The 20,456-nt window shown below is 41.7% G+C and overlaps 1 protein-coding gene and 1 pseudogene across 1 annotated transcript; one reads left to right on the top strand and one right to left on the bottom strand.

The window, feature by feature from the left end:
* The first annotated feature begins 683 nt into the window (after positions 1 to 683).
* On the top strand, positions 684 to 14,675 carry BCAS2 (BCAS2 pre-mRNA processing factor). Its single transcript, XM_021690014.1, has 7 exons — positions 684 to 840; positions 946 to 1,038; positions 3,492 to 3,562; positions 6,398 to 6,559; positions 11,938 to 11,988; positions 12,831 to 12,911; positions 14,368 to 14,675. Exons 1-7 carry the CDS (start codon positions 748 to 750, stop codon positions 14,492 to 14,494), a joined length of 678 nt encoding a protein of 225 aa, XP_021545689.1. The 5' UTR covers positions 684 to 747; the 3' UTR covers positions 14,495 to 14,675.
* A 4,337-nt stretch (positions 14,676 to 19,012) lies between these two features.
* On the bottom strand, positions 19,013 to 20,178 carry LOC110580476 (annotated as a pseudogene).
* Between the last annotated feature and the right edge of the window lie 278 nt (positions 20,179 to 20,456).

The raw sequence follows: 20,456 nt of genomic DNA, 5'->3' as shown, positions 1-20,456 counted from the left end.
AGGAGGAACACTAGTCTATTCCCGGAAGTCCTAAAGGCAAATGAGTGGATTTTATATACGCGCTGAAGGCAAAATGACAGGATTTTGTTGAAGCTGGAATTGGTGGGCAGTTTTTAATCTCACCTTGGAGGAAAAGATCAGGTTCCTTTTGTTACGGAGACCCTAAAGCTTCGCAATTTTAACTGGCGATCGGCTCCGACTTCCAGAATCTGTTAAGTAACTGCACTTATCGAATGCAAGTGTTCTCAAAACTATAGTGGGGGGTATACAGCAAGTAGCGCAACGGGAGAGAAAAACCGCCACAGAGAGAAAAGTTAAGGGTTGCAGGTGGAAGGTTAGGGGAGTATGAAACCAGTATCCCTCTCCCTACCGAATCCTGCCGCCAGTTTCCTCCAAAAGTGTTTTTAAAAGCATTCCCCTTCCAGATACCAGCTTCCTGCAGGGAACGAAAAGTCCCAATGTCCCTCCAAATTACTCCCGGTCGGAGGCAAAAAAGCGGAGCACACAGGAGGACAGGAAATGGAGACGTTCCGCTGATACTGGGAAATCGCGACGTGACGCCCCGTCCGACCAAAACAAAATGGCCGGGCACTTCCTCGTAGCTGGGCGAGGGCGCCTTCAGAATTGACAACTGAGCATGCGCTAGAGCCAATGCACAAGCGACGTGTATTACGTCAGAGCGAGCGCAGGCGTGCAATGAATGGGCCTGAGTGTGCGCAGACTCAGAAAGTTTAGGCAAGCCTAAGAATGGCGGGCACGGGCTTAGTTGCCGGAGAGGTTGTGGTAGATGCGCTGCCTTATTTTGACCAAGGTTACGAAGCGCCGGGTGTGCGGGAAGCGGTGAGTTCGGGCTGGGTAGCTGACTCAGCGCTCTCGGGCCCTGAGTGCTGGAAGAAGCACCTTAGAAGTTGCTACCTCTACCCTGGCCCCTGTTCTCGTTTCTAGGCTGCGGCGCTGGTGGAGGAGGAAACCCGCAGATACCGACCTACCAAGAACTACCTGAGCTACCTGACAGCCCCGGATTATTCTGCTTTTGAAGTAAGTGTGACGTCTTGAGGCCACCGTATGAGCCAGGATCCTGTGAAGCTTTATTTTGGATTGAGAGTCTAGCACGTAAAAATGCATTTTAAATTCTGGCTTTAATTATTGCTTGCTTAGCTACTTCTTACTCTATTGTATAGGTGTTACCGGTCCATTGAAAACAACTAGATAAGCCTTCTCCGGCGTTCTTATTCTGAGACCCACTGAAGGACTTTCTGGGGCTTCGCGAACTACCCAACAATGCAAAAATTAGCGTGTACAGTTTTTTCAGAGATCGGCTCCTTGCGTAAATTCTCAAAGGCATCCTCTACTCTCTAAGGTCTACTCTAAAACAAGGGATGAGGAATTTTTAATATATATAAGCCTAGGCTCCTGAGAACCACTAGAGGGCGGCCTTTGTATCACAGCCTAGGTATTTACCGACCGTATGTGAATGACTGAAGTGACAAACCATTTATAAGTAAAATGCTATTTAAATATTTAGCCTAGAAGTGCACCCAAGATACTACTTAGGGTGTAATCAGCTAAATGAAATGTAAAATATCATCTCTAAATTAATAGATTCTGTTAGGCACTTTAGTATTTGGTTTTTTCCCCCATTACAGGTAACCATGTATTTAATGAAAGAATTCTGTTATTAAAACGCAGTATTTATATTGAAGTAACATGAAAAGAGATGTCGGTTAAGTTTTAAATAGGAGGAAGATGTTCCTATGGTATGTCATTTTCCCATACGTTTGCTAAGTGTTACCCAGATATAGACGGTACCACATTAAGAAGTAAGTACAGTAATGCTTCCTTACCAGATTGGCTCCCGAAAATTTCACATAACTGCATTCAATCGCAAACTTTTAAATATTTGGACCAGTTTTCCTTTTAGCTCTCTTAAATACAACATATGCCTCCTATCTTTATAATTAGTATACTGATCATTTAACCCTTTTTCAATTGATAGTGTACTGGGCTCACCATCTTAGTCCTGAAAACAGCCCTGTGAACTATATAACTATATGTTTATTACCCTAATTTTTTTTAAAGATTTTATTTATTTATTTGAGACAGAGAGAATGAGAGAGAGAGAGCACATGAGAGGGGGGAGGGTCAGAGGCAGAAGCAGGCTCCCTGCCGAGCAGGGAGCCCGATGCGGGACTCGATCCAGGGACTCCGGGATCATGACCTGAGCCGAAGGCAGTCGCTTAACCAACTGAGCCACCCAGGCGCCCCTATTACCCTAATTTTTTAAATGGGAAAACTGCAGCTTAGAGAAGCTAATTTGCCCAAGACCTTAACCACTCCTCAAATTGCTTTTGAAACTTCTCTTCCATTAATTCATTTAACTATTTATGAGAGTCTATTGTAGCCAGGAATTGGGGGACTGTCTTAATATAGTTGAAGCTGTCAAAAAATTGAAATTACACAGGATAACTGAAATACTACTATAAATGAATACTTAAGCAGTTCTTTATACTCAGGCCAGGAAATGTGCAGAACAGAAATGGAATAGGACATTGACCAAAACTTGGACCTAAAGCAGTAGACCTCTGCCATGTATTTTTTTACTTTTTATTTTTTACTGTGTATTTTTTTAAATCGTACAATTGTGGGCACCTCGGTGGCTCAGTCCGTTGAGCGTCTGCCTTCGGCCCAGGTCATGGTCCCAGGGTCCTGGGATTGAGCCCCGTACCAGGCTCTCTGCTTAGTGGGGAGTCTGCTTCTCCCTCTCCCTCTGCCTGCTGCTCCCCCTGCTTATGTGCTCTTTCTCTCTATCTCTCTCTCAAATAAATCTTTTTAAAAAATAATAAATGAATCATACAATTGTTAGAGCAGATAGCAGAACCAGTTTCTTTTGTCCTTTCCCCATTTCTCATTCTTTGCAAAGAGTGAAGTCTGAAAATAGGAGCCAGGGCCAAAAGAAAGTATGGGTTTAGGCTTAAAGCCCTAAAGCAAATTATTTTATGTCCAAGTCCTCTCCTCCCTTCCCCCACTCTCAGTGAATACTTAGATCCATGGTCCTCAACACTGGCTTCACTATACAGTCAACTGATGAGTTAAAAACAAGTTCTAATCATGTCCAGTCTCCACCTCAGAACAATTAAATGGGAATGGGAGAGAGGGGTAAGATGTGGCTGGGATTGAAATTGTTTTCAAAGCTTCCAGTTGATTTTTATGTGCTGCTGGGACTGAAAGCCACTGATCTAGGAACAGTCCTTTTCTCTGTGGGTCCCTTTACATATGAAGTGTGTGTGTTCTGATCCTTGAGAGCATTTAACCCAGAGAAGACTTGGTGGGAAGGGAAATGACCCATTTTATTTTATCTTTTTAATTTTTTGGAAATGATCCATTTTAATGGATAGCATAAAGAAATATTTAAGTAGGTTAGATTCATTATTGGTGGTTATTAGTTGCAGTTTGTCGATATGATTTTGGAAATAATTCTTTCCCCCAATTAGACCGACATAATGAGAAATGAATTTGAAAGACTGGCTGCTCGACAACCAATAGAATTACTCAGTATGAAACGGTAAGTTGTATTTCTGGTTTCAGCTGGACCCAAATCATTGTTTAATTTTAAGTTGCTTGTAAAACTGCTACAGCTCTTAAAATGTGGAAAAGAAAAAATTCTTGTCTGATTTTATGTTTATGTTTCTTCATATATAATATGAACATATAATAATAGTGGTTCCTATAATCCTTTGTTAATATTCAAGTATATTCTGTGCACCATTCTTCAAAAAGGCAAAATAGGGGCGCCCGGGTGGCTCAGTTGGTTAAGCATCCCACTCTTGATTTTGGCTCAAGTCATGATCTTAGGGTTGTGAGATCAGTTCCCTGCATAGGACTCCACATTAGGTGTGGAGCCTGCTTAAGATTTTCCCTTTCCCTCTCCCTCTGCCCCTCCCTGCTCCCCCTCCCCAATCACTGCCACAAGCATGTGCTCTCTTTCTCTCTTAAAAAAAACAAAAACAAAACGCAAAATATTGTAAAATCCAACAACAGGAGTGGTAATTGTAATGAAGTTCATGTTTTTAAGAATTTTCAAGGAGGGGCACCTGGGTAGCACAATAGTTGAGTGTCCAACTCTTAGTTTCGGCCCAGGTCGAGATCTTGGGGCCATGAGATCAAGCCCCACATTGGGCTCCACACTCATCACAGGGTCTGCTTGGGATTCTCTCTTCCTCTCCCCTATCCCCATGCTTGTTCTCCCTTGCTCCCTCTCTCTAAAATAAATAAATAAATCTTAAAAAAAAAATTTTTTTTTTTTCAAGGAAATGTTCCTGAATAGACATCTAGTTTTTCACTGATCACATGTCTAGGTGAAACCATGTTATGGTTTATAATGATCCCTGATTCACTCTGACACAAACCAACATTAGTAAACACAGAGTGCCCGATAGTTAGATTTTGGTTCCACTATTATCTTCCCTCTTGTGCCACTTTACTACAAAACTACTTCTCTCTTAAGGAAACAAAAGTCCAAACATCCTTTGTTACTTCCTCTAAAATGGAGAATTGGATTGCTTAACAGCTGAGATCCCTTTCAACTTTAAGATAACTATGGAATTGTGGGAACCACTAAGTAGTCTGTCAGAGCAGAGTCCTTTGAGAGAGGGCCACATGCACAGTAGGTCTATCCTCTCAGATGTATAGATTAGAAGAGGGATTTTGAGTCTGTAGAACCAGAGGACCATATTTCTTATGCTCCATTTCCTGTCTAGCCTGAGTGATAAAGGCAGGAGAAGTTCCAGGATTCCTCAGTTCTTCATTTTCAGGTGTTTCCGCTCTATAGATACTCATGACAGTAACTCCTTTATGGCAGTGACCCACCACGCAGGTGGGTCATAAAGGAAACTTTGTTCTCACAGCACTTTTTTAAGGAAATAAAATAGAAAATATCAGAATATACTGCATGTAAAGGTGAGTATTGTTTTTGTGAAACATTTTTTTTTTTAAAGATTTTATTTATTTATTTGTCAGCAAGAGAGAGAGCGAGCACAAGCAGGGGGAGGGGCAGGCAGAGGGAGAAGCAGGCTCCCCACTGAGCAAGGAACCCGATGCAGGACTCAATCCCAGGACCCTGGGATCATGACCTGAGCCGAAAGCAGTCGCTTAACTGAGCCACACAGGCATCTCTGTTTTGTGAAACTTTGTTGAGCTTTGTATATTTGTATACTAGATCACAGATACTTCTTACTGTGGGTTATAATCAGAAGTTTGAAAACTGTCACATTTAGGGTATATGTGTAAAGCTTTTTCTTTTCTTTTTTTTTTTTAACAAAATGGTTTGTCACTTCTTTTTCTTCTTTTTTTTTTTAAAGAGAGAAAGTGAGATAAACTTAAGCAGGCTCTACTCCTGGTGTGGAGCCCAACACAGAGATTGAGGGAATTGATCTCACAACCCTGAGATCATGACCTGAGCTGAAATCAAGAGTTGAATGCTTAACTGACTGAGCCACCCAGGCACCCCTGGTTTATCACTTCTTGATCCCAGTTACATACCCCTTAGTTGTTCATAGAAATAATGTGGAGTTTTTACAGTATCTAGTCAAAATATTAAAGTAGAAATTAAAACTTAGTCTGTAGTAACTCATCAATAATGAGCTGAGATTTATGAAGAGTGTACTTACTGGCTATATCAGCAGTGTTGAAGGACTGTGTAGTGTGAAGAGAGAGAATAGAGTGAGGGCCAAGTGCAAAGAATTATTATATCCCTTATATTTTTTTCTCTAGAGTGGTGTGGGTGTGTGGGTGGGAAGCTGGATGAATGTAAGTGTTTTTTACAAAAATGATAGCATGGGTTTTTTTGTATCTTTTTTTTCTCCTAATATATCACAAACATGTTAATGTTTTAAGTATTCTTCAGTAGCATCATTCAGTAGCTAATTTAACAATGCTTTATATGAATATACTATAGTTTGAATCAGTTCATGTTGAAATGAACAGTTTTTTGTTACTGTATATAATGGTGTTAAATCAGCCACCAGGGTGCCTGGGTGGCTCAGTCGTTGGGCGTCTGCCTTCAGCTCAGGTCATGATCCCGGGGTCCTGGGATCGAGCCCCATGTCGGGCGCCCTGCTCAGCGGGAAGCCTGCTTCTCCCTCTCCCACTCCCCTTGCTTGTGTTCCCTCTCTCACTGTGTCTCTCTCTGTCAAATAAATAAATAAAATATATTTTTAAAAAATTTTATTTGTAAATGAATTGTTTCTTAGGATAAATAGGTTCTTATTATTGCACAGTCTGATCTTATCTTCAGTCTTCTGTGGATTTACATTGTGCAAAGACCTGTGAGGCCTTCTATTGGAAGGAAAGAAAGATTTAGGGGAATATGTAGTTTCATTTTATTTTTGTTTAATTTCAGATATGAACTTCCAGCCCCTTCCTCGGGTCAGAAAAATGACATTACTGCGTGGCAAGAATGTGTAAACAATTCTATGGCCCAGTTAGAGCATCAGGCAGTTCGAATTGAGAATTTGGAACTAATGTCACAGCATGGATGCAATGCCTGGAAAGTATATAATGAGTAAGAAACTTTTTGTTTTTATTAAACCCATACCACCCACAGCTTTGGTATTTTTTTAAAATATGGGGATAGGTTCCTGGGTGGCTCAGTCACTTAAGCTTCTGAGTCTTGGTTTCGGCTCGGGGTCTTGAAATCAATCCCCTTTTCAGGCTCCATGCTCAGCGGGATGTCTGCTTGAAGATTCTCTTCCTCTGCCCTTCCCCTTGCTCGCTCGCTTGCTCTTTCTCTCTCTCTCTCTCAAATAAATAAATCTTTAAGGGACACTTGGGTGGCTAGTCAGTTGAGCATCTGCCTTCAGCTCGGGTCATGATCCCGGGGTCCTGGGATCGAGTCCCACATGGGGCTCCTTGCTCAGTGGGGAGCCTGCTTCTCCCTCTCCTGCTCCCCCTGCTTGTGTTCCCTCTCTTTCTGACAAATGAATAAATGAAATCTTTAATAAAAATAAAAATAAAAAATAAAAAATAAAAAAAATGTGGGACGTGGGATAAAAATAGTATAGTGGACTTTCATTTGGGATCATGTCCTGGAACTACTACAACCCATATGATAAGCCATTGCTTTGAGACTTGCCTCAAAAAGTACGGAGGACCTAAACCTAACTACATACATACATACATACATACATACATACATACATTTTTTTTTTTCTTCCTCCCTTCCTTCCTTCCTTCATTTCATTCTTGGTTTTATTTATTTATTTGACAGAGAGACAGCTAGAGAGGGAACAGAAGCAGGGGGAGTGGGAGAGGGAGAAGCAGGCTTCCCGCCAAGCAGGGAGCCTCATGCGGGACTCAATCCCAGGACCCTGAGATCATGACCTGAGCCAAAGGCAGACGCTTAACGACTGAGCCACCCAGGCGCCCCTTAACTACATTAATTGTGTAATACTGTAATAAATGATTTCTGAGGTCTCATTGACAAATCACAGCATGGTGGAATGTAATCCTTAATGTGGGGGATTGCTCATACAGTCGATCCTTACTAGTTGCAAGTTATGTTCTATAAAGTGGCCTTGAATACTGAATTAGCAAATACTGTACCATTTTTCCTGGTGGAAATAATGTATGTGTATATGTACACATCTCATATAGACTATAACTTTAAATCCTAAAGACAACTCCTCCTGGCAGATTCTGTTTTCTTTTTTTTAAAGATTTTATTTATTTATTTGAGACAGAGAGAATGAGAGGGAGGAGGGTCAGAGGGAGAAGCAGACTCCCTGCTGAGCAGGGAGCCCGATGCGGGACTCGATCCCGGGACTGCAGGATCATGACCTGAGCCGAAGGCAGTCGCTTAACCAACTGAGCCACCCAGGCGCCCCTGGATTCTGTTTTCTTTATAAAAGAGAAAACAGGGGCGCCTGGGTGGCTCAGTCGTTAAGCGTCTGCCTTCGGCTCAGGTCCTGATCCCAGGGTCCTGGGATCGAGCCCCGCATCAGGCTGCCTGCTCCGCGGGAAGCCTGCCTCTCCCTCTCCCACTCCCCCTGCTTGTGTTCCCTCTCTGGCTGTCTTTCTCTCTGTCAAATAAAAAAAAAAAAAAAAAAAGAGAAAACAAATTCAGAAGTGTTAAGTAATTTGGCAGAGTTGGAAATTAAACTCCATCCTTTGGTCATCTCTGTATGACACCTGAAACAATAAGTCAGAGTGCCTCCTTGTTCCACTTCAGCTGAGAATCTACACATCCAGTAACTCAAATTTTGCGCTGCTCTGTGCATGCCATTAATGATCTCAAAACACTGCAAGTATTGATTTTGGGGTTACAAATAAATTTGAGTGAGTAGGTAAGTTCACAAGTACAGAATCTGTAAATAATGAGAATTAACTGTAAGTAGAGAATTAACAGGGGAAGCAAGGTGCCCACGGAAGCCACAGAGCTCCAGTTTCTGTTCCGTGTAACTAGCTTTCGGTTTTGTTACCTATCTAGGGCTTGATTTTATAATTTGTAAAATTTGGTGGTTAGATGATTTCTGTGATGCCTTTGAGCCCTAAAATCCCCTGAGTGTATTAACAGTTTAATAGCTTAAGGAGTTTAACAATTTAAGGAGAAAAAGCCATTGAACCTCATGACACTATATCAAATTATTTGCTAAAGTATGTTTCCTGGAATAATAAAGCAAAATCACAAAGTGATAAATACCTTTTCTCAATTTTTCAGAATTATGTTTTAAATTTTTTGGCCATGTAAGGATCCAGTGGGCAAAATCTGGAATTTGGGAAACTATAGCATAAACAGTTCCATTTCCCTTGTGAATATGTTGCAAGGGAGATAAAGGAAAAATGGGGTTGGGAGGATTAAGAAACAGATTGATCAAAAAAATGTTTAAAAAAAAAAGGTCTGGGGGCGCCTGGGTGGCTCAGTTGGTTAAGCGACTGCCTTCGGCTCAGGTCATGATCCTGGAGTCCCGGGATCAAGTCCCACGTTGGGCTCCCTGCTCAGTGGGGAGTCTGCTTCTCCCTCTGACTCTCCTCCCTGTCCTGCTCTCTGTCTCTCATTCTCTCGCAAATAAATACAATCTTAAAAAAAAAAAAGGTCTGTATTTCACAAAGGGGAAAAATGTGATCTTGTTCTCAAGAAGCTTTACCTAGTTGAGGACACAAGATATTTCTATGCCAGATAACCAGTAGTCCATTTTTAGCAGTATGGGGGCACGTGCCATATTGTGTGCTGTGCTCTATAAACTACAGACATCCACAGAAGGGACGTTAAGAATTAAGGTCATTAAAAAAAAAAAAAAAAGGAATTAAAGTCATTTAAAAATGGTGAGATTTGGGGGCACCTGGGTGGCTCAGTTGTTTGGTGCCTGACTCTTGATTTCGGCTGAGGTCGTGATCTCAGGGTACTGAGACTGAGTCCCGTGTTGGGCTCCTTGAAATTCTTTCTCTCCCTCTTCCTCTGCCCCTCTCCCCCCATGCTCTCTTTCTCTAAAATCTTTTAAAAAATTAAAATGGTGAGCTTTGGACATTTAGAAGAGAGTGAGAACACTCCCAAGAAGGGAAGAGAGAATAGATGCAGGGGAAAAAAATAATACATTGAAGAAAACATTGCTTTTGGGTGCCTGGGTGGCTCAGTTGGTTAAGCAACTGCCTTCGGCTCAGGTCATGATCCTGGAGTCCCGGATCGAGTCCCGCATCGGGCTCCCTGCCCAGCAGGGAGTCTGCTTCTCCCTCTGACCCTCCCCCCTCTCATGCTCTCTCTATCTCATTCTCTCTCTCAAATAAATAAATAAAATCTTAAAAAAAAAAAAAGAAAGAAAACATTCTTTTTAACTTGCCTAGAAACCTTTAATAATTTCCCATTTGTTGCAAGGTAAGGTCCAGACTGTTTAACATGGTATTCAAGGCAAAGGCTGCGTATCTCAATGGTAGACTTTCACCCCATCCAAAGGAATCCTCTCTCTTGTGATTATCATAACTCTGTCTCTGGGCCTTTAATCATGCCTCGCCTCCTCCTGGAATGCCTTCACCTAGTCTACCCAAATTCGGTTTATTTAAGGCTCTACTCTAATCCACTTCTTTGTCTTTCCATATTATTAAAGTAAGTTCTCTTTCCTTGTGAAAGGATTTGAGGGCATCAAACATGCTGGGCAGAAAGCTTTCAGCTCTAAGTAGGTCTTGGTTCATGACCGCTTGGAAAAAAAATTTCATTAATGAGAGAATTATGTACTTGCAATTAAAGGGAAACCTTCGAGGTCAGCCCTTGTTTTTACGGATAAACAGGCTTAGCCTCATTGATGTCAAGTGACTCATTCAAGGACACACAGCTATTTAGGGCAGAGCTGGGACTAGAACCCAAGTGTCATAAGTTTTAATAGAAATATGTTCAGAGTGCTTGAGGAGGGACCTGTATCTGGGCATACCTCATTTTATTATACTTTGCTGTATTACATTTTTTACAAATTGAAGGTTTGTGACAGCCTTGCCTCATCAAGTCTGTTGGCACCATTTTCCAATGGCATTTGGTCACTTCCTGTCTCTGTCACATCTTAAGGATTCTTTCAGTATTTCAGACTTCTCCATTATATTTGTTACAGTGATCTGTGATCAGTGATTACGACTCATTGAAAACTCAGAACAGTGGTTAGCAGTTTTTAGTAATAAAGTATTTTTTAATTAAGGCAGGTACTTTTTTTTTTTAACACATAATGCTATTATACACTTAATAGACTACGATATAGTATAAACATAATTTTTATATGCACTGGAGAACAAGTTCATTTGATTTGCTTTATTGCTACACTTGCTTTATTGCGTGGTCTGAAACCAAACACACAGTATCTCTGAGGTATGCTTGTACTTATGGAGGATGAAAGAAAGGAGAAGACAACAAATAAACTGGGCTTTCAGAAAGCGATCGTTCAAGGGGAAGCTTCCTATTAAAAGTCAGAGGTCAGTACTAGAGTACCAAGCTTAATTGTCGTCAGGAGCATGGAGTGATCGTAGAAGTTAAGGAAAGGGGGATGAGCTGTAGATAAGCCTGAAGAGACACAGCTGTTTGAAGACTGAATCTTCAGAGAATTGCAGTTAGTGAGAAAAAAGTCAGTCAGTAGAGATAGAAAAATAGCTTAGGAGAAAAGCAGGATATTTGAATCATGAAAGCCAGGAAACAATACTGGATTTAGAGCAAGAAAATTGTAGGGCCGATGTGGTTGAAATGGACTCTCAAGGTGATTCTCTACTGCCTTAAGAGGAAATTGGTATGGTTGTGAGAATTACATCTCAATAAAGCTGTTACTTGAGGGGGGGTGGGGGTGGCCCCTACCCTTGAATCATTTCTCTAATGACAGTAATAACATGGCACTCTGTATTGCTCAGCTTCTCCCCTGTGCCAGTGAGAGCCGACTTGTACTGGAATCACAATCTCCAGCCTTCCAGTTTTCTCTTCTCTCTCTAGTTAGCAGTAGACAGGAGGGGAGAATGGCAGGTTAAATGTAGGTACAGAAATATGGAGATAATAAGGGATTTAAATGAATACACTCATATGAGTTATTTTCCATATTCTCCATGAAAAGCAATGACAGTTTAAGAAGTGACTTGGTACAGGAAATCAGAGTGTCAGTAAACTGGTTGGGCTCAAGAGGTTAAAACACCTGAAATGGAATTCAGTCTGACATTCACCTATGTTACCTTAGCCAAGTTACTTAATTTTTCTAAGCTTTTAATGTCCTCACATGTGAAATAGGGGTAATCATACCTACCTCAAAGAATTCTTAGGAGAATTAAAGTAGCTAATATGTATAGTGTGTCTCACATGGCATGGTATTTGGCACAGAGCTCAATAGCAGAATAACTGGAACTTGCATCAACTAGATAGCTCACTTTTAGTTGGTATTATTCAATTTTAATGTATATTAATCTGATTTTCCTCTTTTCCTTCCTTAGAAATCTAGTTCATATGATTGAACATGCACAGAAAGAGCTCCAGAAGTTAAGGTAAGTTGTTTTTTCCTCTTATTTTTTAGTAATCTCTCCATCCAGTGTGGGGCTTGAACTCACAACCCCAAGATCAAGAGTCGCATATTCTGACTGAGCCAGCCAGGTGCCCCTATTTTCCTCTTATTTTAGTATAAAGTTTAGGTGAACCCTTAATAAACAGAATGAGAAGAAAAAGGAACCAATGGACTGTAGTCATATGAGAGTAATACTTGATGATTCACTCTGTCCAGCATCCAGTGCTGGGTTTGCCCTACTGGAGTGGAAGAGAAATAGACTTAACGTCTGAAACATTTCTACCAGGTCATTTGTAGTTTGCAAATCTGCAGACATTGAAAAGGCACTTTTAGGAGAAAATGTTGCAGAACATATATAATCTGATTTATGTAAAAAAAATTCATCTTGGGGTGCCTGGCTGTCTCAGTCAGTAGAGCATGCAACTCTTGATCTTGGGGTCGTGAGTTTGAGCCCCACATTGGGTGTAGAGATTACTTAAAAAAAATTAATCTCTACTTGCACATACACATATAGGAAAGAGTTTGGGAAAACACCCACCAAAAACTGAACAGTAATTAGAAGGAGAAGCACATGGGAGGAGGGACTTCTGCTTTTTAATCTCTGTGTGTGCATGTATGTGTATGTGTTCAATTTTTTATGGTGAGCTTGTTTTATGAAATTTGTAATTGAAAAACAGAAGAAAGTTAATTCCTGGAATTAGTCTGTTACTGTATACATCTGTTCTTCTCAAGGAATTAAAGATGTATTACGTTGATTGTAGATTTTTCTGTTGATTTTAGTCTTATGTTAAAATGTAGGTGGGTTGTATAAATAATTTTTTGCAGGAAACATATTCAAGATTTAAACTGGCAGCGAAAAAACATGCAACTCACAGCTGGATCTAAATTAAGGGAAATGGAGTCAACGTGAGTATCTTCACTTCCATCATCTTTTAAATCGCTTAGCACATTTTAAGATCAGGATTTAACAGTATGATTCAACAGTATTCAAATGGGATGCCACAGGTGTCAGAGAAATAATGTTTTCTTTTTTTTAAAGATTTTTATTTATATATTTAACAGAGATAGAGAGAGATCACAAGTAGGCAGAGCGGCAGACAGAGGTAGAGGGAGAAGCAGGCTCTCCGCCAAGCAGGGAGCCCGATGCGGGACTCGATCCCAGGACCCTGGATCATGACCTGAGCCAAAGGCAGTCGCTCAACGGACTGAGCCACCAGGCGCCCCAGAAATACTATTTTCTGAATCCCACTCTTCCCTGCCTCTGCCTGTCTCTGATGTGTGGACCTGGAAGGCAGTGAGAGGGACAGAACCACTGTCACTTGATTCTGGTCTCAGAGCACCCTATTTTCAGTTCAGTATTTCTGCTCTGAATAGGATTCTACCTACACTCTCCGTTTAAAAGGAAAAAATATATCTATATTTTAAACTCATGAGGGAGGGAGATTTCATACTTTGATCATTTGTGTCTCAGGTTTTTTCCTTTGTTTATATATTTTACTTTTAAAATGTTCTTCATATGCATAGATAAGTTTATATGAATCCCTGTAATCATGAATTTTGTGTCATTTCTCTTTTTTGCTTTGCTCTTTCCCTTCTTCCTCCCCATCTTTCTCCTTGTTCCACCTTCTCCACCTCCATGTACTCCATGTTATCAATCTCTTCATCTTTTCATGTTTTCTTCAAGCTAATATAATCTCCCAAATATACATGTGTGTTTCTTTTCATTTGTCCTGATTTTTCTGGGGAAGGAGGAAGGCTCCTTGGATCTGTGGTATTTTCTCTTGTTCTAGAAATTTCTCCACCATTTTAAACTCTTGCCTCTGCCCTGTTTTCTCTTCTTTTATGTTAATCCCGTTAAATATAATCTTCCATCACCTCGTCCTTTCTCCAATTATTTCTAATTTGGTTGTTAAAATTTTTTTTAATTTGAAATAATTGCAGATTCACATTAATTTGTAAGAGCTAATACAACTAGAATCTTTTTTTTTTTTAAGATTTTATGTATTTATTTTAGAGCTCAAACGGGAGAAGGACAGGGGAGAAAGGAGAGGGAAAGAGAGAGAATCTCAAGCAGACTCATCATGGAGCTTGGTGTGGGGCTCAATCTCGTGACCCTGAGGTCATGACCAGAGCCAAAAGCGGATGCTTAACCGACGGAGCCACCCAGGCACCCAGTACATCTAGAATCTTATGTACCCTTTACCCACTTTCCCCTGATTGTGCCTCAGTTTTTTAAATGGAAAGTTAGAAGTGAAGGTTCACATTATGACCCTGGCTGAAAACATGTATATGGTAAAATCTTCTAAGAAATTTTATATTGAGTAATTTTTCCTTTTTTTTCTTCCTTTTTTTACTTTTCTAGTTGGGTATCCCTGGTCAGTAAGAATTATGAGATTGAAAGGACTATTGTGCAATTAGAAAATGAAATCTTTCAAATGAAGCAGCAGCATGGAGAGGCAAACAAAGAAAACATCCGGCAAGACTTCTAAAAAGACAGATGAACTTGCTGGGGAGAAAGGAAGGCAAGTTGGGCTTTCACAGAAGATCAGGCATCTGAACTGTGAGGGAGAACAGCATCTTAAGGAAATCATCCGTGGTTAAATGTTTATTGTAGAGTGTGGACTGTTAAATTTGTACATTTTAGCAAAATAAAAACTTTCAGCTTGGTGGTTTTTGGGGTTTTTTTGCCATTTAAAAAAACGAGTCTTTCAAAATAAGTATAATATTAGAATAATATATCATAGAATTAATTTTGAACCACTGGAACATATTTTGTATCCGAGAGATCTTTATTGAAAGTTTTTAACATGTACAAGAAGTTGTAAACTTTTGGTTTGTATGTTTCCTAATAAAGGGGTATTTCTAAACAAATTTTTGATTATCAAACAAGACTTCCAAAATACAATGTCTCCATTTCTATCATCCATCACCATCATCATAGGTAACAGTTCCATAAAGCTTGATATGTGCTGAGCCCTGTTCTAAGCACGTTAGGAAGATGAACTAAACTTATAGGAGTAAAAAAATCATTTGGTCCTCACAAAAACCTTAGGAAGGTAGGTACTGTGTTCCCATGCACAGAGCTGTAATGGGTGCTCATTAAGTAAAGTTGTATAGCTAGAAAGTCATCCAGGTGTTCAATCCAGTAGTCTAGCATCGGAGTTGTAGTCTCTCTATTTGTAACAAATTAACAAGTATAAAAGATTACTGCCTGATTCAGAAAAAATATTTGCATTCTCCTGTAATCCTTGAGTTCTCACTGCTCTTTGGGTTCCAGGTTTTCCTTATCTCAAGTCTAGCTGTAATGCAGAGTTAAGTTTATGATTATGAAATAAAAACTAAACAACAATAAAGCCCATTATTGCAGGAGGGAGTAAGATGGAGTGTTAAAACCATGTTACTCCAACTTTTTCTTAATGGAGGAGAGAGAATAACATTCTTGGGAGCAGAGGGTTCCTGGTTTAAGGTCATAACTTGCCTTGAGCACCAAATATTGCAATCTTTTATTTTTTAAGTTTTTATTTTACTTACTTTATTTTTCTTATGTAATCTCTACACCCAACGTGGGGCTCAAACTCACAACCCCAAGATCAAGAGTTGCATGCTCTTCTGACTGAGCCAGCGAGGCGTCCCTGCAATCTTTTAATTTTTTTTTTTTTTAAATGATACTCCCCATGGGAGGATTCATTCTGCTATTGCCTCATCCAATTTGCTGCACCTTCTACTCAGCCCCGAGAAATTTTATCTTCTGCTGTTTCCTGCTTGAGAGACTAGACTTCAGGTAGTCCCTGTCCCTTGCCACACTCCTCTCTCCAGTGATACTCCCTCAAATCCTCCTCACTCTTGGTATTTTGCTAGTAAATCCCAGTCTGGTGTAGTGACCAGCTTGCAGGGCTTGCACGTTTCCTTGACCAAGGTGAGCTTGGCGGGCCCGGTTCAGAGGGCATTACTCCGTAGAAATCAGTGGCTCTCATCAATGGCAAATCACTAAATTGAGATTGAGAGTTCTTTTTCTTTAGACTCATCATACTCCTAAAATTTGTCCCATTAGTTGAGATTCCTCTCCTGTTCATAAATAACTATGTAGAGCTTGAAGATGGCCCCAACCAAGCTAAGAGAAAACAAGTCTGCAGGTTAACTAGCCCCACCGCTAGGTTGATCTGTGAGCCAATAAACTGCCTATTTTGCAAGTCAATTTGAGTTGGATTTTCTGTCACAACATAAACCATCCTAATTTAAGACCCTCAAGATAAAATAACCAGGTATTTTTTCCTGAAGATATGTAACATATGCAGCAAAACACTTGATTTTCACGATGTTTATCTCAGTATACAGTGTGGATTGCAGTCTCTTTTGTCATCCTACAAGGGAAAATACTGAGCAGAGATAAGCGTGAAATAGTTACCCTTCTCTGTCAACTTCAAGAGAGATTGAGCTTCCTAGCCCCATATGAAAGAAATCTTTCAGTTGCCATCAAGTTCACTGGCATGTTTGTAAGTTCTCTTAAATAATCTCCGGGGCATCCGGCTGGCTCAGTTGGTAGAGCATGTGACTCTTGATCTCAGGATTGTGAGTTTGAGCCCCATGTTAGGTGTAGAGATAACTTAAAATCTTTAAAAGATACATTTCAATCTCATTACCCTTAATCTTAAATTTTTAAAAATTTTTTTAAAAGATGTTTTTATGGGGCGCCCGGGTGGCTCAGTCGTTGGGCGTCTGCCTTCGGCTCAGGTCATGATCTCAGGGTCCTGGGATCGAGCCCCACGTCGGGCTCCCTGCTCCGCGGGAAGCCTGCTCCCTCTCACAGCAAGAGAGGGAACACAAGTAGGGGGAGTGGGAGAGGGAGAAGTAGGCTTCCCGCAGAGCAGGGAGCCTGATGTGGGACTCGATCCTAGGACCCCAAGATCACAACTTGAGCCGAAGGCAGACACTTAACAACTGAACCACCTAGGTGCCCAAATTTTTTAATTTTTATAAAAGATATGTACTTTTTCTTCCTTTACCTCTCCACCCCCTTTTCCCTTTCTGCTATTCTGTTCCAATCCAGTATTACTGCCACCACAAACTTAGTGGTATAACACAATAACAAGCATTTATGTTATCTTTCACAGTTCCGGGGACTTACTGGGCTCAGGTAGAGAGTACTTAGAGTTTCTCGTACAGTTGTGATCAGATAGTGGCTGGGACTAGTGTCTCCTCAATAGGTTGTTGACTTGTATCCGACACATGGGCTGGGAAGATTCAAATAGCTGAGAGCTGGGACATTCAGGAATCTGGGGCACCTCTCTCTACGTGATTTCTCTGGGATGGAGGCTTCAGCGTAGCCAGATTTCTTGCATGACAGCTAAGGACTCCAAAGGCATATGTCAGAGAGTCCAGCAAAAGCTGTATTACCTTTTGTGACTTGGCCCCAGAAGTCACACTTCTGATGTGTTGTATTTGTTAGAAGCAAGTCCAGCCATTATTCAAGGGAGAGGAATTAGATTCCACCTCAGTTGGGGATAGTGTTGAAGAATTTGTGGACATACGCGGTTTTTCTAAACTTAGACATTTTTTTTTTAAAGATTTTTATTTATTTATTTGAGAGAATGAGATAGAGAGCATGAGAGGGGGGAGGGTCAGAGGGAGAAGCAGACTCCCTGCTGAGCAGGGAGCCCGACACGGGACTCGATCCTGGGACTCCAGGATCATGACCTAAGCCGAAGGCAGTCGCTCAACCAACGGAGCCACCCAGGTGCCCAGCTTAGACATGTTTTAATATCCCTCCCATTCTCTTTCCAATGATTCAGTCCTAAAATCGTTAGATGGGGCAGAACAAAGTAAACATCCACATAGAGGATGGGCCCTAAATCCATCCTGGCCACTGTCCTTAGAAGAGAGGAAGATACACACACACACACACACGCACGCACACGACATTATGAAGACGCACCAAGAGAAGAGCACCACGTAAAGACAGAGATTGCTGGGTGCCTGGGTGGCTCAGTTGGTTGAGCGACTGCCTTCGGCTCAGGTCATGATCCCGGGGTACCGGGATCAAGTCCCACATCGGGCTCCCTGCTCAGCGGGGAGTCTGCTTCTCCCTCTGACCCTACCCCCTCTTGTGCTCTCTCTCTCACTCTCTCTCTCTCTCTCAAATAAATAAATAAAATCTTAAAAAAAAAAAAAAAAGAGATTGCAGTGACAAGTGTACAAGCCGAGGAATGCCAAAGATTGCTGGCAAGCACCGGAAGCTGGGAGGGAGCATGAAATGCATTCTTCCTAGAGCCCTCAGAAAGCCTGGCCATGCTGACACTGTGACTTCAGACTTCTAGACTCCAGAACTGTGAGACAGTAAATGTCTGTTGTTAAGCCCCCCAGTGTGTGGTATGTTGTTACCACAGCCCTAAGAAACTGAAACAGATACACTGTGACAAAGTTGAGAGCCACAGTTGTGTTGAAAACAAGCACTATGTGAATGGATATACACTGAGGCTTTTCTCCATCCCTCCATCCCCTGCTCTCTGACTTCTCTCAACAGGAAATTGGAAAGTCTTTGGAGAATCTTTGGAAATTGGAAAGTCTTTGGAGCCCAAGAGAAAACAACCTAAAGGTTGTTGAAATTGACAGTTTTTCAACAAATGACCCAGCCAAGTCCCTTTGCAGTGAGGCTCAACAACCCTTCCCACTCCAGCACACAGAGCTTCTAATCTGTGTTTTACTTCCCCACTCTTTTTTTTTTAACAGAAATTACTTTTATTATATTAAAATATTCCTTAATGAGCGAGCAGTTATTCATGTGAAGGAGAGTTTAGAAAACAGATTTATGACTGTATTAGCCCTGTCCTTGATTAGAGATTTATGAATTATACACAAAATATTATTGCCTAGAGTAGGTCACTCTGGAAGCGGTAGTAGAGAAGGTCTAAGAGGCTGTGAACTTGGAAGAGCTTCTCCCTGCTTGTTGGGCTGTGCCAGTCAGACCACAGGACTTAGGTACAAGGATGGACATGTTTTCTCTGCTGAATTTATAGCCTTACAACAGTTCAAATGCTCTTTCCTGCATGCATCAGTTCAAGGGCTTCATTAATTTGGTCAAAAGACAGATTGTAAGTCACAAATTCATCAACTTTAATCTTTTTGGACATCTATTTAGACACCAACTTTGGGACACTGTCCACACTCTTCCATTCTCCAAAGGCAGTGCCTTTCCACATGCGGCCTGTTCCCAGCTGAAACGGGCGAGTGGTGATTTCTTCCTCTGAAGCCACTACTCCAACCACCATCCTGACGCCCCGGCCTTGGTGGCAGGCCTCCAGCGCTGCTCTCATGACCTTCACGTTACCACCACACTCGAAGGAATAGTCCACTCCCCCGACAGTCATTTCAATGAGCGCTTCCTGGGTGGGTTTCCTGAACTCCTGGGGTTAATACCTTCAGAGGCTCCAAACTCCGTAGCCCTTGTGAATTCATCTTTATTGATGCCTACACCAACGATCCAGATGCACCAGCCACCTACAGCCCACACTGGCCGCCAGTCCACCTCCGCCTGGGCCAAAGATGGCACCAGGAGAGCGAGGCTCCCCCTTGGCAGTGTTCACAGCAGCACCATGACCAGCTGAAGTGCCACAGCCCAGAAGACAGACTTTATCCAAAGGTGCTAACGGATCAATTTTAGCAACAGAGATATCGCCGCGACTATGTATTCAGAAAACGTGCTGGTCCCCATGGAATGTAGAATTGTCTTTCCTTTGCAAGTAAATCTGCTGGTACCATCTGGCATTAATCCTCTCCCTTGAGTAAGTCTTATCTTCTGGCAAAGGTTGGTTTTAGGGTTTAGACAAAATTTGCATTCTCCACGCTGTGGGATATAAAGTGGGATGACAGTATCACCTGCCTTCAGCTTAGTAAATCCTTCGCCACCACTTTGCGTGGTTCTAGCACCTTCATGTCCCAAGATCACTGGAAAACTCCCTTCAGGCTCAGCCCCACTCAGGGTATAGACACTGGCGTGGCAAACTGCAGTGGCGATCATCTTAATTCGAACTTCATGAGCCTTTGAGGGTGCCACCTCTACCTCCTCTACAGAGAGGGGTTTTCCTGCCTCCCGGGCAACTGCAGCCTTGCACTTGATAACCTGGTTCACCATGACCTCGGACTCGGGTCGGTGAGGGGCGGACATCCAGGGTGGGCTGCCCAGGGACCTCCCCACTCTTAAATATGAATGGACAATCGAGGATTACCAGATAGATAGCTAAGAGACGTCTTCATCATGAAAGACAAGGAAAAAAACAGGAAACCCCATAAGGAAAACAACAGATGGTTCAAGGAAACCTTTTTTGTTAAGAAATATATCCTCAGGGGGGCACCTGGGTGGCTCAGTCGTTAAGCGTCTGCCTTCGGCTCAGGTCATGATCCCAGGGTCCTGGGATCGAGCCCACATCGTGCTCTCTGCTTAGCGGGAAGCCTGCT

The sequence above is a fragment of the Neomonachus schauinslandi genome, chromosome 4 (assembly GCF_002201575.2).
Source record: "Neomonachus schauinslandi chromosome 4, ASM220157v2, whole genome shotgun sequence".
NCBI lineage: Eukaryota > Metazoa > Chordata > Mammalia > Carnivora > Phocidae > Neomonachus > Neomonachus schauinslandi.
This window is presented reverse-complemented; position numbering and strand designations above follow the sequence as displayed.